Source organism: Sander vitreus, chromosome 23 (assembly GCF_031162955.1).
Source record: "Sander vitreus isolate 19-12246 chromosome 23, sanVit1, whole genome shotgun sequence".
Taxonomy (NCBI): Eukaryota; Metazoa; Chordata; class Actinopteri; order Perciformes; family Percidae; genus Sander; species Sander vitreus.
In genome coordinates this window covers 13153475-13171667 of record NC_135877.1, presented here as the reverse complement: position 1 = coordinate 13171667, position 18193 = coordinate 13153475, and the positions used below count along the sequence as shown (strand labels likewise).

General features: G+C 39.3%; 1 protein-coding gene across 1 annotated transcript in view; it reads right to left on the bottom strand.

Moving 5' to 3' along the window:
* cacna1c (calcium channel, voltage-dependent, L type, alpha 1C subunit) overlaps nt 1-18193 on the bottom strand; it is a 154174-nt gene that overhangs the window by 71267 nt on the left and 64714 nt on the right. Inside the window, exons 4-7 of the mRNA XM_078243219.1 lie at nt 9517-9656; nt 4842-4981; nt 3820-3972; nt 2528-2727 (exon numbers count right to left, since the gene is read on the bottom strand). Of these exons, the coding sequence (XP_078099345.1) occupies nt 2528-2727; nt 3820-3972; nt 4842-4981; nt 9517-9656 (633 nt within the window). The remainder of the gene's footprint in view (nt 1-2527; nt 2728-3819; nt 3973-4841; nt 4982-9516; nt 9657-18193) is intronic.

Here is an 18193-nt window from a genome sequence, read left to right as displayed (position 1 = left end):
TCAAACATCCTAGTGAAATAAATAAGGATGACGATTTCCATTTGCAGGGAAATATTCCACACACTCATCTGGATATTGTATTAAGGATTGCTTGAGACAGATCGTTATTAGGGCTTATGTAAATGGTAGATGGTGTAGACAAGGTTAAGTCTGAGCAGTTTAGCATCAAGAATTGGAAATTAACAAAAATGTCAGATTATTATTTTGATGGATCTGTTATTAATCGACAGTATATTTCTGAAAATGTGACATAATGAAAACTAGCAAAATGCATGGCCCAAACTGAATGAAAGGCTTGGTGTTGTCTAAATGTTTTTCCATGATCATTTGTACTCCAAACAAATAGGTCCTGTTCATCATAAAGAGATCTGGCTGCACAACAAAATAAGTGAAGTGTACGATTTAACTGATGTGTGTACATGTGAGTGTGCAGGAGGTTGCAGCAGACAGGGTAGTTGCAGGAGGGGTGTAGAGCCAGTAAGCTCTCTGCTCCATGTGTATACATGCACTCAGAGACAAACAACATTTGCACGCACGCAGGCGCGCGCACACACACACACACACACGCGCACACACACACGCACACACACACACACACACACACACACACACACACACACACACACACACCTGCTTGCATGTACAGTAAGATCCCACACTCACCCAAGACTGACCAATTCTTCAATTTTGCCACCAAACTGAGATTAGGTTAGCTAAAAACATCAATTTCCTTTGCATCAATCAAACTGCTTTACCAGTGTAACTCTTCATTCCATTACTTTTGCATTCCTTAAACATTTACTAATCTAATAATGAATTCATTATTCCAATATTGCTTGATAGCTAGCCCCAGTGTGTGCTCTCATGTATTATTCTAGTCACAGAGTGCAAAATCTGTTTCTCTGAAAACTAAATCACTGCCGATCTTTTAAAAAACGAGAATGTAATTTACCCCTTCTAACTAGGGTTGGCTACCGAAACGCGGTGCCAATAGGGCAAAAGTGTGACTGAATTTCACTGTTGAGACCGGGACGTAACAGCCTGCTCTGCAGTGCAGCAGCTGCCGTTGTCGGAATTAAACAACACAGACGGTGCGTTCACTTAAAACAGGTAGCCTCGGAGTGCATTCAAAGTTATTGTAAAATACCCTTTTCCCATCTGGTGGTTGTTTTTGTCATTCAACAGCAATTTACTGGTGAAATAAGTTATTGTTATAAGTTATAATTATTACATTATTATTAAATCTTTAATTCTGACCATATGGCTTTAGCAACAAACAAGCTGTTCTTTAATGGCTTTAGCACCGGTATCGGAAAAAACCCAAACGATACCCAACCCTACTTCTAACAAACTCTAACAAAAAACAAACTAACAAAAAGAAAATACTGGATCTCATTGGTCGATTGACAATATGAACAAAATGTTTTGTTATCAGGTATCTGTATATTATACTTATTTTTAAACTTTCATACAACAAAAAAGGCACAAAACAAGAAATGAAATATGTCTTGCTGCCATCTTTTTCGGATTAGGAAATATAGTCAAAACTAGATACAGGATAAAAATATTTTCATTTGTGGAGTGGACTGATTATTTTTGACAGATTAGTCTTATGATCCTGGAAAATAAATACTGTCATAAATGCGTTAAGTGTTGTTCGACAACCTCCTGAGATCACATCATCATTTCAATTCCAGAGAAATGGATACTTAGCTCTGTGACCTAAATACAATGATAATACATTAGAAGCGCAAATTGTGGCTATTAGATACATGGAAATTAGCATAATTTCATTGTATTGTAGCAGTTAATGCAGACATTCAGTTGAAAAGTAATGTTTTGAAAATCCCAAGAACCGGCACTTATCTGTACCACATGAGTGCTTTGCAGTGGTGAGACAGACCGCAGTGTGCACTCATATTAAGGACCTTCCAGTAACTGCCACAGCCCTGTTGAGTAACAGCTGACTCTAGGCCATGAGTCTCATCATGGCAAAGTAACACACAGCAGTAAAGTAGTGGCAACAACTCTGATTGATGTTTGAGAAAACACACATACAAGCTAAAACACGCATACAAGATTCATGATTTTTGAGCCCTTATCACCTAGAACTGGACAGGGCTGCTGCATGCTTCTGGCCATTTACTAAGAAAGGGATAGTTTCTGTGTGTTTATATGCCTTGGTGGCTGTATGTGTGTGTGTGTGTGTGTGTGTGTGTGTGTGTGTGTGTTTTCACTTGACACTTCAAGCATCGGGATTCTACACACGTTCCAAATGAATTGGTGCCTTCAATGACACAGTGTGTTGTCTGCACCGATGTAGCCTCAGTCTTTCTTTGAATAATCTTTGTGTGCATACCTGCCTTTCTGAGAGAAGTGCTTGTGTTATTGCTTAATATTCTTTTTTTCAAAAGCACTCATGTGGCACTGATGTTACAGATACAGTACAGTGGCTACACACACCGAGCAGTATGGCACTCACTCCACACATACACACATAAAAACAATGTTGTGGTGTCCGGCTCACCCAGTACAGCACATCCGTCCAGCCCTCCATGGTTATACACTGGAACACCGTCAACATGGCAAAGGCGAAGTTGTCAAAGTTGGTAATGCCATCGTTTGGGCCCTCCCATCCCACTCTGCACTCTGTTCCGTTGTATTTACAGTGTCGACCGTAAGCTCCGTCAGGTGCACACGGTGCCGGCTTTTCCTCTGCAATGGTGCCTGTGACAATAGAAATAGGAATAAAGAGATGTTATTATACTGTATACTTCCTATCTAAAAACTGGTACAAATGGATATAAAATAATTAATGTATTACCTGGTTTGTATAAAGTGTTACCTTTAGGTTCTTGCTGGTCATTAGAGGCGAACACAACAGAACTAAGCTTAGTGATGGGATGTTTCTTACTGATATGTTACTGGAGAGTTGTAATTTGCATCCACCCTCGTATTTTATGCACCCAGGCTTTGTACCTTTGACTTTTTCTAAAAGATGTCTTCTAACATAGTGCATCTTTTATAAAGATGATTCCACCGTAGGAGTTTCATGCCCATCCAATCTTTGGAAGTGGTCCAACTGTAAGTCACCTTACACTACCTATGCAGAAAATGACTGGGACTCTTACAGTACTTCAGGAAGAAGTACACAATAACTACTACTACATTTTCAGTACATCTAAGAAATGTCTACATCTAAAAGAAAAATCAATGTGAAAACGTGTTTTGCTATTACTGTAATAAAAAACAAGCTCTCGAGGGTGATGTATATTCCACCAGCACTTACCCAGTGCAAAGCTAATGCCTCTCATGGGACCTATAACATCACCATAACAATACTTAGGTCCATTCATACCTAAGAGCCTTTACTAATACATGTTTCAATCATTTATGGCAGCTGCTGTTTCAATTATTGCCCAAATTATTCATACTCAGAAACATAAATGATGGTTTAAATAATGAATGGAGGTTATAATTTAAACTGTTTAAGTTATGTGCTCTATTTTCTCCCTGCTCTGTTGGCTGATAGGTGATGTCTTATTGACTGTTAAAGATTTATGCCGTTTTATTTCAGTTGAAAAGGTTTGTGTGGTACAGTATTCACCTGTGTGTCCATCTCTGGAGCTGAAGTGTGAATATATGCCTACTCAGGCATGCTTTCACATACAGTTGAATACATGCTTCAACATTAATCTCAGCATTGAGTAAACAAGTGTATGTATGTTTGATTTGCATCTATGCATTACTGGACACTAGTCCAGATATTCTCTCTCTGTCTCTTTCTTTATGTGCATGTGTGTGTATGCGTGTGTATACCTGTATTCTGGTGAGTGCAGGTTTTGTGCATCTTGCCCATGAAGAGCTCCAGGCCAATGATGGCATAGATGATGATGACGAACAGGACAAGCAGGGCGATATGGAGCAGAGGAACCATGGCTTTGATTATGGAGTTCAACACTACCTGTAAACCTGCGGCACACACACAGAGAAACTGCTGAGGACATTACGGTTGGACAAAGAGCAGTTAATGATGAAAGCCTTTTTCTCATATAAAAGCGTTTGCAGTGCATCATATAGCAGAGTAGTTGAAGTTAATCACCATGTAAGCACTCAAACTGACTCCTATTATTGTTATAAAGCCTAAATATTTCCTTTTGCATGTGATCACCCACTCAGAGAGACAGCCTTCAATGAGTTTCTAAGAAAGAATACAAAACATGATACTTGTTCGATACAACTTTACAGTTACTTTACTGAATGCTTTGATGGACAAAGGCTCAGGATACTGCATACTAATAACTCACAAAAACAGTGACAGGAATACATTCTGTTGAGGAGACTTATTAGTATGAAAGTATGGCAATGTTTTTGGCCATGTTTATTAATCAGGTAAAATCAAATATATGACAACAGTTCAGCTTATTTTTTACTTGTTTAATTTTGCATGCAGCTGTAATGACTTAGATCTATTAATCCAAAACTACAGTACCTATGAACTGGGAATTTTGCATGCTATTACACCTTTGATAGAAAACGAAGGCCTACATTGTTATGTAGTTAGTATATCATCCAGGTTAGTCACTAACACAGACAGGCTGACAGACAACTCATCTACTGCTCATACTGTCTGAGTATCTGACAAGAGCACTCTTTGTGTGCGCATGTGTATGTGTGTGCATTTACACGTCACTGTGTGTGTATACGTGGCATCAGGCAACAATATCAGCTCCAATCTGTGGTTCATTTCGCCCTACATCACCCAATAACCATTCACACCTGATCCTCAGAGCATCTCTTTCTTTTCTGTCTTTCTTTCATCCACAGCTCTTAGTACTTACTGGGTACTCCAGAGACTAGTCTGAGGGGTCTGAGTACTCTAAACGCCCTTAGAGCCTTGACATCGAAGCCCGCTGCCTTCCCTCCAATAGGAGTGGCACCGTCCCCCTTGGTGGCCTGCTCTAAGATGGCACTGAATAACCTGCAAGACAGAAAGTAATGACTTCAATAAGAATCAGCATCAGCATGACATCCCATTTCCACATACTAGAGAATATATGAGAGAAGAAAACAATAAAAGGGATACAGACATACAGGGATATATTATAGAGTGATGATTATCTGCAGTTGTCATTATGGCCTTACTTTCCTGCGTTGCCACTGAACCATCTACATCATCTTTATAACAAGTTAAAGTGGTGTACATTTAGACATTAACCTAGTTTAGGACCCACATTTTAAAGCAAAGGAAATTATGAAGACATCTGCAAAAATCTGCAGCAAATAAAAACATGTTAATTAGTTAGTTCTCCAACAATAGAAAGTGTTTCATCTGTTCCCTCTGTCTTTCACACATAAGGAAATGTGAGACACTTGGCTTTAATGATTTGACAGTCAGCTCAACATTTCTTTAGTGAAGAGGGGCGTCTCCAAATTGTGTTTATAAGTGAGTGCGTGCTCATAGCACTGTCAGATTCACTATAATACACATTTACATTTTACCATGTGATGCCACACAACCTTCTCTCTGCTGTATTATATCTTGTACTTAAAGCTGTTGCTTTTTGTTAGCTATTAGCTTCTATGATTTTTACAGGTAACAGGTAAGAGTGGCCCCATGACTCCAATTACTGTATGCTACTACATACAATAATATTTCAGACCAGTGGTTTTCAACCTGGGGTTGGATGGTTCAGTAATGAGATGTCCAACAACCACATAGAGGTGTAATTTCCAGGTGTCCACACACTTTTGACCATATAGTATACAGTAGACAAAGTATAATCGTAAATTAAAGGGCTAAACATGTTTTATGCTGTTTCCTTATGTTGGCTATTATACCCTTTGAAATTATTTACAGACGCCTCTTTGGATGTTAGTGGCTCACAAGCTTGAATTTACAGTAAGTATGTCCAGCTGAGCTTATCACTCTCTCTCTCCTCTCTCTGAGATCCTTTAGAAATCACCATACAATACCATTTTTTAAGCTAGCGTGGCTCAAAGGCCAGTTAGCGGCGCGTTAGTCATGGAGAATTATCAATTAGCACAGTTGAAATGGCCACTTGAAAATACCTTTCAAAATATTTCGCCCTCTCTCTTCCTCTCACTCTCTCTCTCTCTCTCTCTCTCTCTCTCTCTATTTCACACTACCTCCCCTGATTTACTCACTCTCTTTCTCTCTCCTTTGAAACAGAGTATGAAAAGCACGTCAAGGATCCACAGTTTTGCACCACCAGCATTTTGCCCAGCATGTTTTGCTGTGGTGGGGTGTTAAATGATAATTAGAGCCTTTGAGTATAGCACCACATAATGGCTTGTGTACATCCACAGCTAAAGATAGCAAAATATGTGTACATTTATAAAGCTAGCAGGGGTTTTGTGGTTTCATAGTAGTCATAATACCACAATACTACTGAATTCATTTTTGGAATGATTATAAATTCATAATAGACCTGCAACTAATTATTTTCATTATCAATTAATCTTTTGATTTTTTAATAACCTATTTCTAGTGAAAAGGTTCTCATAGCCCAAGGTTATGTCTATAAATTACTCTTTTTGCCTGACTAAATCCAAAGCCTAAAGATATTCGATTTACAATGATAAAAAACACACAAATGCATGACATCCTCAAATTATAAAGGCTGGAACCGTGTTAACCAGTGAGTTTTGCTCGATATATGACTTTAAATGATTGATTTTATTCTTGGCAATTGGCTAATCAATTAATCAAATAAAGGTTTCAGCGCTAATTTTAAATATTTGTATGTGAAAACTGTATTTTTTGTGATGATCCTACAGCAATTTGTACCATAGAAAAAAAGTCGAACTGAGTTACAGGGTATAAAAGTGGAAAGTAGCAAGAGGAGAAAAATATATGTAAGGGCAAAGAGAAGTGATGGAAAAAAGACACACACACACACACACACACACACACACACACACACACACACACACACACACACACACACAACCTGTTAACCATCCCTAATAAACTCTATGTGTATGTGTCAGTAAGAGCGTAGGCTCTAGCATATGTGTGTATATGCAAGTGTACGTGTGTGTGCATGTATGCGTGCCTGTGTGTGTGTGTGTGTGTGTGTGTGTGTGTGTGTGTGTGTGTGTGTGTGTGTGTGTGTGTGTGAGAGTGTGCCTCCAAGGCTGCTCCGCACCAGGTACAAGCTCTTTCACCCATATGGTGAACATTCCAGAGGGAGCGAACTCTGTCACTTCTCATCTACACAAACACACACACACACACACACACACACACACACACACACACACACACACACACACGCACAGAGGCACAGGCAGGCTGGCAGTTAGGCACACACAGGCACAGAGACAATCACTCATTCATGCACAAACACAGATAGAGTGCTGTCACAGCTGAACATTTTCTGGATCTGTGTGTCCTCTTTGAGTATGTGAACTGGAGGGAGTGTGTGTGTATTAGTGTTTCACGACTTTTCAAATGTTTTTTTTCCATTCTGTGTCTTTTCCATGATAAATTCTTATTCTTATATAAAATGGGTCAAAGTCTTGTTCACACTGTAATCTGAGCCTTTTCTAGTTTACTTGGAATGGTGAGGTTTAGGCACGTAAAACTGCTTGAATTAAGTTATGGAAAAGTTTGTGATTCTTTTCATAAAGGAAACTGGACATGAACTCTGGCCTCTGTCTTTCAACAAAACAAGTAATGCTGCCTTAATTCTTATTTGCACAACAGCAAGATGTCACTTGTCATAAAACCCTCCACATTGGTAATTGTAAGCCTTTTGATCAAATGGCCAATGCTGTAATTTCTCTGGTGAGTGCAGTCTCCATTATCATGCCTTCATAATGTTTTTACTGGATTTCACCTCATGTGTTAGTGACCAAGTCAAAATATAAAACAGTTACTGTGTCAAAAGGGAAACGACAATTTGGTCACTTTGGTCACAGAAGAGTAAGTATGCTTATTTTGCCCATGTGAAAGATGCTTAATCTCCAAACATAGCAAGCACCAACCCTCCGAGAGCAAGACAATGACTGAACCCTGTCAATTCCAGGGCTGCAGCAGGTATCTGACCTTCTGACCTTATTTTGGCAGGGTTGTGGGGTAGAAGACAATTTCCTCGAAGGGATCAATACAGTATCATTGGACATTAAATGATACTGCGTCACAATAAAAGCGAGAGAGACAGAGAGAGAAAGAGAGAGTAAGAGAGGCAGACAGAGAGTGTAGATAATAGCATAAGAGTGGTAAAGGTTGTGTTAATGCCAGGGGCACTGGCACCAAGACGTCAGTGATGTATGTGTGTGTGTGTGTGTGTGTGTGTGTGTGTGTGTGTGTGTGTGTGTGTGTGTGTTTGTGTGTGTGTGTGTGTGTGTTGGGGCATTCACAGAGCCTTCCTTCAGGTTGTTGGTTGCTTTATTCTTGCAGTCTCTCTCTCTTGTGCACTTGCACAAACACGTACACACACATGGTCAATTAGACCATTTTTATGGCATTAATGTAACTGTCAGGTCCACTGGCTAACCCCAACACAACATTGTACACACAGCACAGCTGGCAGGCAGGCAGGCAGTGCACGCACACGCACACACACACACACGCGCACACACACACACACACACACACACACACACACACACACACACACACACACACACACACACACACACACACACACACACACACACAGGCACAGAGGGTTTAGCAGGGCTAGGTTGCTGAGTTGCAGATAAAGGAAAACAGAGCAAAGCTTTGCTATCAGCATCTAACAAGCTAATCAGTTTAGGCTTCACCAATACACTGTAGGCCAAAGTTTACTGCGGCTTTAATACAGATTCACTGTGATGGAAGATTGTTTTATGGCAATGCTTTTCAAAGTTGTTGAGTATTGAGTATTGTAGTATTTTAATATTATTACCATATATTAATACCACATGTACTGAGAGATAAGCATTATTCCTGTGGAAAAACAAGACCACATCTTTCCTCTATCAGCCTCTCTGAAAATTGTATTGTGTGCCAGCAAACTGGATTTTGGAAATCTGTTGAATTACTAGTAAAGGTACAATTGGTTGAGAAAAAAAGATGAAACCATTTTCATCAACACAACTTTAGTAAATAAATGTAAGCAAAGATAACAGTAAGTGCAATAGCTCCCTTGTGTTTACTACAGCAATCCAAAGTGTTTACGGGAAATGTGATCCTAATTTTGAAAGATGCTAGCACTATGAGCACCTCTGGCATTAGATAGCGGCTGCCAATTGTCTTGGCTGTAGTTTCATTTGTTAACAGTAATTATACCAAGGTACTATGATTAATTTGCAAATGATGTGCTGATGTTTAAAAATGTGTCAGGTGGTGCTTTTACAAACCCTGAAGAGACGGTGAATTACAATTATACAGGACTTGCTATCCCTGTCATCCCCTCTATTAAACTACATAGATTCACTTAGAGTAACTTAAAAACAACATTATTTCACAGCTTTTATCTTTTCTGTGCATTTCTGTCCACTCACCCTACGACTACGATGATGAAGTCGAGCAGATTCCATCCGTTCCTCAGGTAAGCGTTGGGGTGGAAGAGCAGGCCGTAGGCTATTACCTTCAAGAATGCCTCCACCGTGAAAATGATGAGAAACAGATACTCCACACGCTCCTGGAGAGACAAAAACAAGACAGGTCCATATATTTGTCTGGGCAGCAGCATTGCAGAGAGACTCAGTATGGCAGGCATTAGAGATAAATAAAAAATACATTAGATGAAAGGGAGAGGAGATAATAGAAAGGCCGCTGGTCGTAAAGTTAGTGTTAGTGTTTGTGTTTCACATGTGAGTAAATACTACTAATTAACCGGATATTATGTATTGAGACACACCAATCCTTTGAGAGAACACCAAACATCCATTCAAAAACAGTTTGCAGTAGATCTCTGGCCATACCAAAGCACTAAGATCCACACACATTCTTTCACAATCATGACATTTATTGATGCCCATGTCAACACTAAAGGCTGTGTGTGACTTGAGAGTACCAACAGTGCTGGCTGCTTACAGTAGTTCTGTACTCATTCTGTTATTGTTTATGTGGCTTCTAGTCTGTGTGTGTATGTGTGTGTGTGTGTGTGTGTGTGTGTGTGTGTGTGTGTGTGTGTGTGCGTGTTTGATTATTTATGTGTGAACATGTATTTGTCTCTACTTGTAATCGTGTACACAATCAAAGCATTTAGATTTTTTCATCAAAGCGCTCTCTTCCTGTCCTGAAGACAGGAATGCATGCATGTGTGCATGTATACACAAATACATATGCACAAAAGCAACTCTTCTACTACAGAGTTCCTCAGGGATTGTTGCCATAGTGATGACCCCTGCCCAAGGGGGTCCTGGGAAATGTCCTGAAAAGTCCTTGAGACAGAGAGAGGAATTATGTAACTTTCTGGCCATCATAAACTTACAAACAATTCATCATCCACCTAATCATCCGTAGTTTCTGCTTTCTATTTTCTTTGTCAAGTTTGTAACTGAAATTAGATCAAGGCAATGGTGCAAAACTATTAAGCTCCTGTGTAAACAAAACGGAAAATATTATATAACTGAATACTGTATATTCAGAAATAGTCTCTGTCCACTCTCTCGGTCCCTAGTTTTTTTATTTTTTATATACACAAATATATTTAGCTCCATCTATCAATCTATCCATCCATCTGAGTCCCTGCTCCTCCTCCTCCTGTTCCCACTGTTTCCCCATGGACATACGCTCACAGAGGGCCAGAGGTTTGGGACAGAAGGCCAGCCAGGTCTCTCCAGACTCCAAGCCCCATCCCTGGGAAGAACCAGCTGAACCTGAGGCTGAAGGGACACAGCTTCTGTATGTGTCCAAGTTACCAAATTAGCTTCACAAGCTGATAGAGTTAGCTAAGAATCACCACAAAATGATCATAGAAGATGCAATTAAGATAGTTGGCAACTTAATGTCAGGCCTTTTTACCAGTGCAAGAATAACTCCTACAAATAGAACATTCTTTATATTCTAAAATCTATTTAAACACAATCCTTAATGTATATAGTCTATTTTTTTTAGATACTGACTATTTAACATGGAGTTGAATTTAATCAAATGTGTTTAACTGAAGTGATTTGTCTTAAACAACTAGTAAACAAGTGTTGTTAAAGTTAAAAGACCATGTTAGTGTTGGATAAAGATTTGGCTGTTTTAAGATTTGCTGTTAAGGCTGATGTGAGTCTTAAGTGGGTCCAGCTAAACAAACAACTTTCTCAGCATGAAGAAAGACTGTGTCAAACTACCATTAAGCCACTGGCATGCACACATATCCTGGACCATGGGAATCAGTCATCCATGTAGCCACTGTTTTGACATGTCAGCTGTGGTTTCACTGTCACATTTGTAACTTAAGAAGAAGAACGAAGGGTTAGAAAGGCGTTTATTTAACTTGGATTTTCAGAGCGCTATCTTCTCAGCAGCTGACACCGCATTACAACTTCTAGATATTGATAAAAGAATCATGCTTGGATTTTGTGTTCTTAATGATGTGACTATCATACACCCTGTGATTTGGAAGGGTTTTTCCCACACATAGAAATACTCAAGAAGCTTGACGGTGGAGGGAATGACATGAATAATAATACAGAGGATTAGCACAGTTTGAAAGACAGACAACTTGAAAGGCAAGTTGATTTTTTAGGCCAGGTATTCTGCACCTGAATGGCTGCTCAGAAAGCCGCCTTAAACTTGTTTTGCTTCCCGTCTCTGTCGCTCTAACCTCCTCATTTCAATTCAAGTCCATCCAGTGCGCTTTATTGGCACAAAAGTATCCAGCTTAAAGATAAAGATCAAGATTTTCACATTAAATAGCAGTCTTCTTTTTCTATCTGTGTGTGTGCACGTCAATTTCAGAGCCTGGAGAATTGATTGTTTTTCATAATCATCATTCGTACTGCAGACCCTTCACCACACAGTGAGTATTAGTAGTCTATGCGGAAGTAATTAATCTCACAAACACATACACTTATCCTCCCTCTCAAATACACAAACGCTCTCCATCACTCTCTCTCTCTCTCAAACACACACACACACACACACACACACACACACACACACACACACACAACGGCTGTGTATCTGGCGGTGACAGGCAGACAGTGTGGCGCTCACAAGAATAAAACAGAGAAAAACATCTGGTTGGAACAGCTAAGCCTGAAAAACACACACACACACACACACACACACACACACACACACACACACACACACACACACACACACACACACACACACACACACACACACACACACACACACACACACACACAAACACAAACACATACAGATACACTTCTCTGCCTCCTTTACTTTCGTTCATTCAGACCCATAAAGGGCAACATCCATAAGGGGCAAGACTAATCTGGTTAGTAACTGGAAAGAAATAAGAGAGAAAATATGAGAGACTGAGAGAGAAGAGAAGGATGGATGAGAGAGAGAGAGAGAGAGTGAGAGAGAGAAGGCAGACAAAATGACAAAAAGGTGAGTATGTGGGAGCAATAATTCAGTTAGCTGTGATAGGTCAACCAAACCGCCTATCCATCAACTAGGCCAATCAGATTATTGTATCGACATTCTACCATACAGCGGACAATGTTTCCATTCACCATGACCTTCTGTCTATGTGTGTGCTGCAAAACAGGATTAGCTGATACGTTATTTATTTATTTTTTTAAACCTACAGACACATCGTAGTCTAGTGTCAATGGAGAGACATGTATGAGAAAATCTTTCTTGAAATGAAGACAGGAGAGCTGCCTCTGTGATACTGTCATATCATTTGCTTTTTGATTGTTGTAGTATGGCAGAGGTTGAGAGAGAAACTTTGTTGTGTGTTGGGACATTACATTGTAACAAGATCATTAATAGATCTGGGAACATGGTGACATCGCTAAGAAGAAGTCAGACAGGGCAATTCATACGGGCAGTCAGACAATGGTACAGATTTTTAACAAACTCCAGTTACCTAAACGTATTTGGAGGAGAGAATAAAGTACTTTCCTTGTGCAACGAGGGTTTTTTAGAACTTTTATGAACAAATAAAGTGGTTTCAAAAAGCTGGCTTAAATGTTTGATGGTTAACAATCTATTTGTCTGACTGCTGATGTTTCCTACCCTGTTGTCTTTGTTACTTTGGTATGTTGGTGAGTACAGTGCTTTCATAAGTGAACACTACAGATAAATAGGACTCAAGTCGTAATGAACCGGAATTATTCTTTAAATAAGGTGGGTTCTGTATGTAAATATATATGTATACTGTATGTATTGGGGCTGTCAATTGATTAAAAATGTTATCGCAATTAATTGAATGAGTGTCCTAGTTAACCCGCACATTTTTTTATCTGTTCTAAATGTACTTTAAAAGGGATTTCAAGTTTTAAATGCTCAAGTGGTATTTGAGACTGGACGTACTCCGGTTGTAACTCAGTTCACATCGCCAGTACATGCAAATAACTTTAGTCTTGTCGAGAGAACCATCTGGAAGGGCTTTGGAACTCAACTTGCCTTTCAAAAGACCCTTTTTATTAAATCCATTTCTGCTCAAGGATCTTTGTTTCTGCTAGCTATCCACTCCCGGTCATTGATGTATTATAAGACCCGTAAGACCCACTCCTGTTCCGCCGTTTCGTCTCTGCTGCTTGTCGCCAAGTTGGCAACACTGTCCACAACGTTACTGCTGCGGCTTTCTGATTTCTAAAATCCTGGAGCGAAATCACAGAACGTTCGTGTGTTAATTGCGTGTTAAAAAATGAGTGGTATTAAAGGAATTTGCGTTAACTTGTTAATTTTGATAGCTCTAATATGAATATATATGTATATGTAAAATTCCATATGGTCAAAAACACCTTTATCACACTGTCGGATTTGAACCAGCAACTACCTTGCACTAACTAACTTGACATGAAGTAAAGTTAAAGCTGTTTCATGCTTCTTGCGTTCAGCGCATGTTTGCTGCGAACCGTCTGGTCTTTCATACTGATTGCAGTCAGAGCAGCTCAAAGAAAGGACTTCTTCTCTCCTGTAGCCAAAATAGTTACAAAATCTTGGACAGTCAACCAGGCCGCTTTTGCGTCATAACGCTGTCCGCGCCGTGCCGACCGCGCTAAACGCAAGAAGCTTGAAACAGCTTTAAGGAGGTCTTTACTTTCTTCTTAACTCTCCAACTTCTAACTCCTTCTCTCTCTTCCCTAACTTGTCTCTCTCTCTTTCTCATCCCTCACTTCTACTTCTTCACCTCCTCTTGTACTTTCCCTCATCGCTCTCTTTCTCTGTGGGTGCCAGCAGAAGTTACCATAGAGACCAAGATGGTTCCAACGTTACCATGGAAACTGGGCTGCAGCAGCAGACTTTCTTTCTTTCACACACAAACGGATGACAATGATCAGTATTGAACCAAGAATATCCACAGCACATAGTCCTAACTACTACTCTTCTGTCAGCATCCAGACTTCCTATTGTGTCTGTGTGTGCATATGTGTATAATCAGTTGCCACCAGTTGATAAAACTGAACTTTGTCATATATACAACTTAAGTGTGTCATTCTGTCACTCTGCACAGGCCTAATAAAACTTGAATTGCTTTCTATTGTACAGTACAACAACGTGCCACACTGTTTACAATACAAGATCTACAGTATAATGCAATACATAGTCTATAAAACATATGCAGTATGGCAGTGGATGAACCATTCTACGGTTTCAGTGGGATATGGTATAGTATCTTCTCTCTTCTTTGATCTGCTTCAGTCTTAAAGTTGAAATACGATGGGAGTGAGACATATCTGAGGCCTTTCTACAAAAGCTTAAGTAGACACAAAAAGGTAAACAATTAATCTGAATTATGGTCTGTGTATTGTTTTCCTTTGATGAGGGTTTAATATAATTTTGGGGTTAAGTTGTGGGTCAGTAAGCAAAAATTGGGTCTGTATTGGGTCTTTTTTTTTCTTTTGTTGTAATTGCTACAGCATGGAAATAAATAAAGATCTCTAATCAAAGCTGACAATGCTCAAGAGAACAGCGGCAGATTAATAATGTCATTATCTTGTGATGTGAATTCCACAACAGTGAAAATTAGTGGCAATACAGCGGTAAATGTCTCAGTTCCTAGGACAATCTTCTTATGTGGGTGGGAGAACTGAATGAGCAATTTATTTTTAATAATTTTAGTTTTTTCTTTTGCGGGGTGCAAATGTTCCACCAAAAAAAGTTCCTTCCCGAGACCAATTGCTGTGTCCCGATTGTTGCATTGTAAAACAGGTCTCAACTCATAAATAAAGCATACATATACAGGAAGAAACAGGTACATTGTTTGCAGTTTTACCAAATAAAAGTGCCAGGGTCAAACTCTACTTTTCATGGCCAGAAAGTTAAAACCAGGTTTTTCTACCAAAAGTTCAATGCCGCTTTAAAAACCACCCAGGTCAATGGAGCTCACAGATGCTGTGGTTGTACTGGGATTCTCCCAGGTGTGAATTTGAGTTACTGTGTATATATATATATGTATATATATATATATATATATATATATATATATATATATATATATATATATATGTATATATATATATATATATATATATATATATATATATATATATATATATATATATATATACAGTAACTCAGCAGCACATGTTCAACATGAGTCTAACAGACCTAAGATTGAATCTGTGGGCTTCTGGTCTAGGATTATGTTTGATTAAGGATTACACTATGTGTGTGTGTGTGTGTGTGTGTGTGTCTGTGTGTGTGTGTGCGTGCGGGAGAGAGATAGAGAGAGAGAGAGAGAGAGAGAGAGAGAGAGAGAAAAACAGACAGTATTATCAGTAACCTCTGACCCTCAAAAGGAAGATACATCACCTTTAACTAGTGGATTAAGTTTCACACACACACACACACACGCACGCACGCACACGCACGCACGCACACACACACACACACACACACACACACACACACACACACACACACACACACACACACACAACCATTGCTTACTGTGTGCATTTGTGCCCAACACATCCAACATGCATGATTTACTCTGCCTCAATTGCTCAACAGCAGAATAGTTTTACTACTGTGTACATGTTTTATGTGGCTGATCAACTTTTGTCAAATGATAGGAAAATGGACACTGCCTTATCAAATCAATTTATTTTCTTCTTCTGTTTGTCTTATGTTTCTTCCATCATTCTGAATATCAAAGTTTACAGAAAACTCCTGTTTCCAGGCAACAGGCAGTGTGGCTATCAGAAAGAAAGAAAGAAAGAAAGAAAGAAAGAAAGAAAGAAAGAAAGAAAGAAAGAACATTATCACCTGTACAGTAGTTTTTGTGGTGAGTCTGTTGTGTCCGATGGTTCACAAGTTTTATTTGTCTTTCGATAGCAATGTCTTACAAATTCAGACAGATGACAAGTTATTTCCTCCTATTTCTTTAAATATGTGCATGTTGGCTGTCAGCTGTAGTCTTTGTAGTTTTTTCAGGGGCAACTTTTGATGCCAAGTGTTTGATTAGCTGGCCTTTTTCAGGATTAATGCTTTGCGATTGGCTTGGTGTGTTAGGACACAAAGACAGAGAAAAAGCAAGACAGGAGGCTATTTCTTTGGTGACAGACCTTACAGCACCTTACTGGAACTCACACTGCAGATCAACAAATCTCATTGACACACTGTTACAAGCTAACTATCCTAACTCTCTCTACACACACACACACACACACACACACACACACACACACACACACACACACACACACACACACACACACACACACACACACACAGAAACAAGTAATCTGTCCACCTCCAGGTTCAGACTACCTATCTACAAGATCGTCCCTGCTGAAATGTCTCTGGGCAAACACAGTAATTAGGCTACCATCAGCTTTTATTTTTCTAAATTAATAATTCATTTATTCACTTTCTTCAGCTACATCCCCTTAATATGTTCTAAGTTATAGGGTCTGAGGCCTATCCCAGCAGATTTAGAACATTTTGAATTGTCTGCAAATACAGACTTAGGTGTAAAAACAGGAGTACATATTTAGAGAGGAATGGTGAAATAAAGAGAATAAGGATTTGAAAGAGAGTAAGACAGATATAGACGTGAGAGATAGAGATACAGAGTAACTGGTCTAAAAAATATTAGAACACAGGAGCATAAATCATCTTATAAAGACAGCCAGTGTGTGCGTGCGTGTGTGTGTGTGTGTGTGTGTGTGTGTGTGTGTGTGTGTGTGTGTGTGCTAGTTGGTGTCTAAGGGGAAGGTAACTGGTACTCTTGAGAGAAGAGGAGAGAAAGAAAGCAGGAGATGGCAGGAAGAAAAAGAGAGCAATGTACTCTATGTAAAGAGAGGGAAAAAAGTCAAGGTGAAAAGCTAGAGAAATATTACTTTCTTCCTCTGTTTTTATTCATCCCTCTATCCCAGCTAACATACTCTCGCTTTCTTCTTCTCCCTTCATTTCTGCATTCTGATATATTTTTTTTGTGCGTGTGCTTGCTGACTTATCACAACTCCTATCTCCCCCCCCACCACACACACACACTAGGGTTGCACGATATTGACAAAATGTTATATTGCGATATCGATTACGAATATTGCAATATCTATATTCATTTCGATATTTTTAAACACAAGTTATGGGAAAACGCATCAAAATAGATTCATAACAAATACAACACAAGGTTTATTTCAACTGATGGTACAACATGAATAAATAAATAAGGACCATGTCTACAGAACAGGACATGTTTTACTGGTTGTACAGTATAAAATAAATAAAGAGAACAGGACACAACTTTTCTTTCGCTTCTCTGATTTGTTCCGTTTTGTTGTCTCTATCTATTTCTTCACTTACACTGTCACTGTTGAAATATGCACACACATGGTACGCTCCATAGGGTTTGTCACGTAGTGGACCCGTGTGCTGACATGTACTAACATGTGCAAGTTGACCCGGTAACTGGCCAGTGAAACAGGATCATTATAGCGTTTCTAGCGGGCTCTAAATCAAACACAACTAAGCCACACAGCCAATGGACGGGACGCAGCGCTCCACAAAATAAACAAAATATTGCATACTTATCACGACACTTTCGATATAATATTGTGCAACGTAATATCGCAATAACGATAT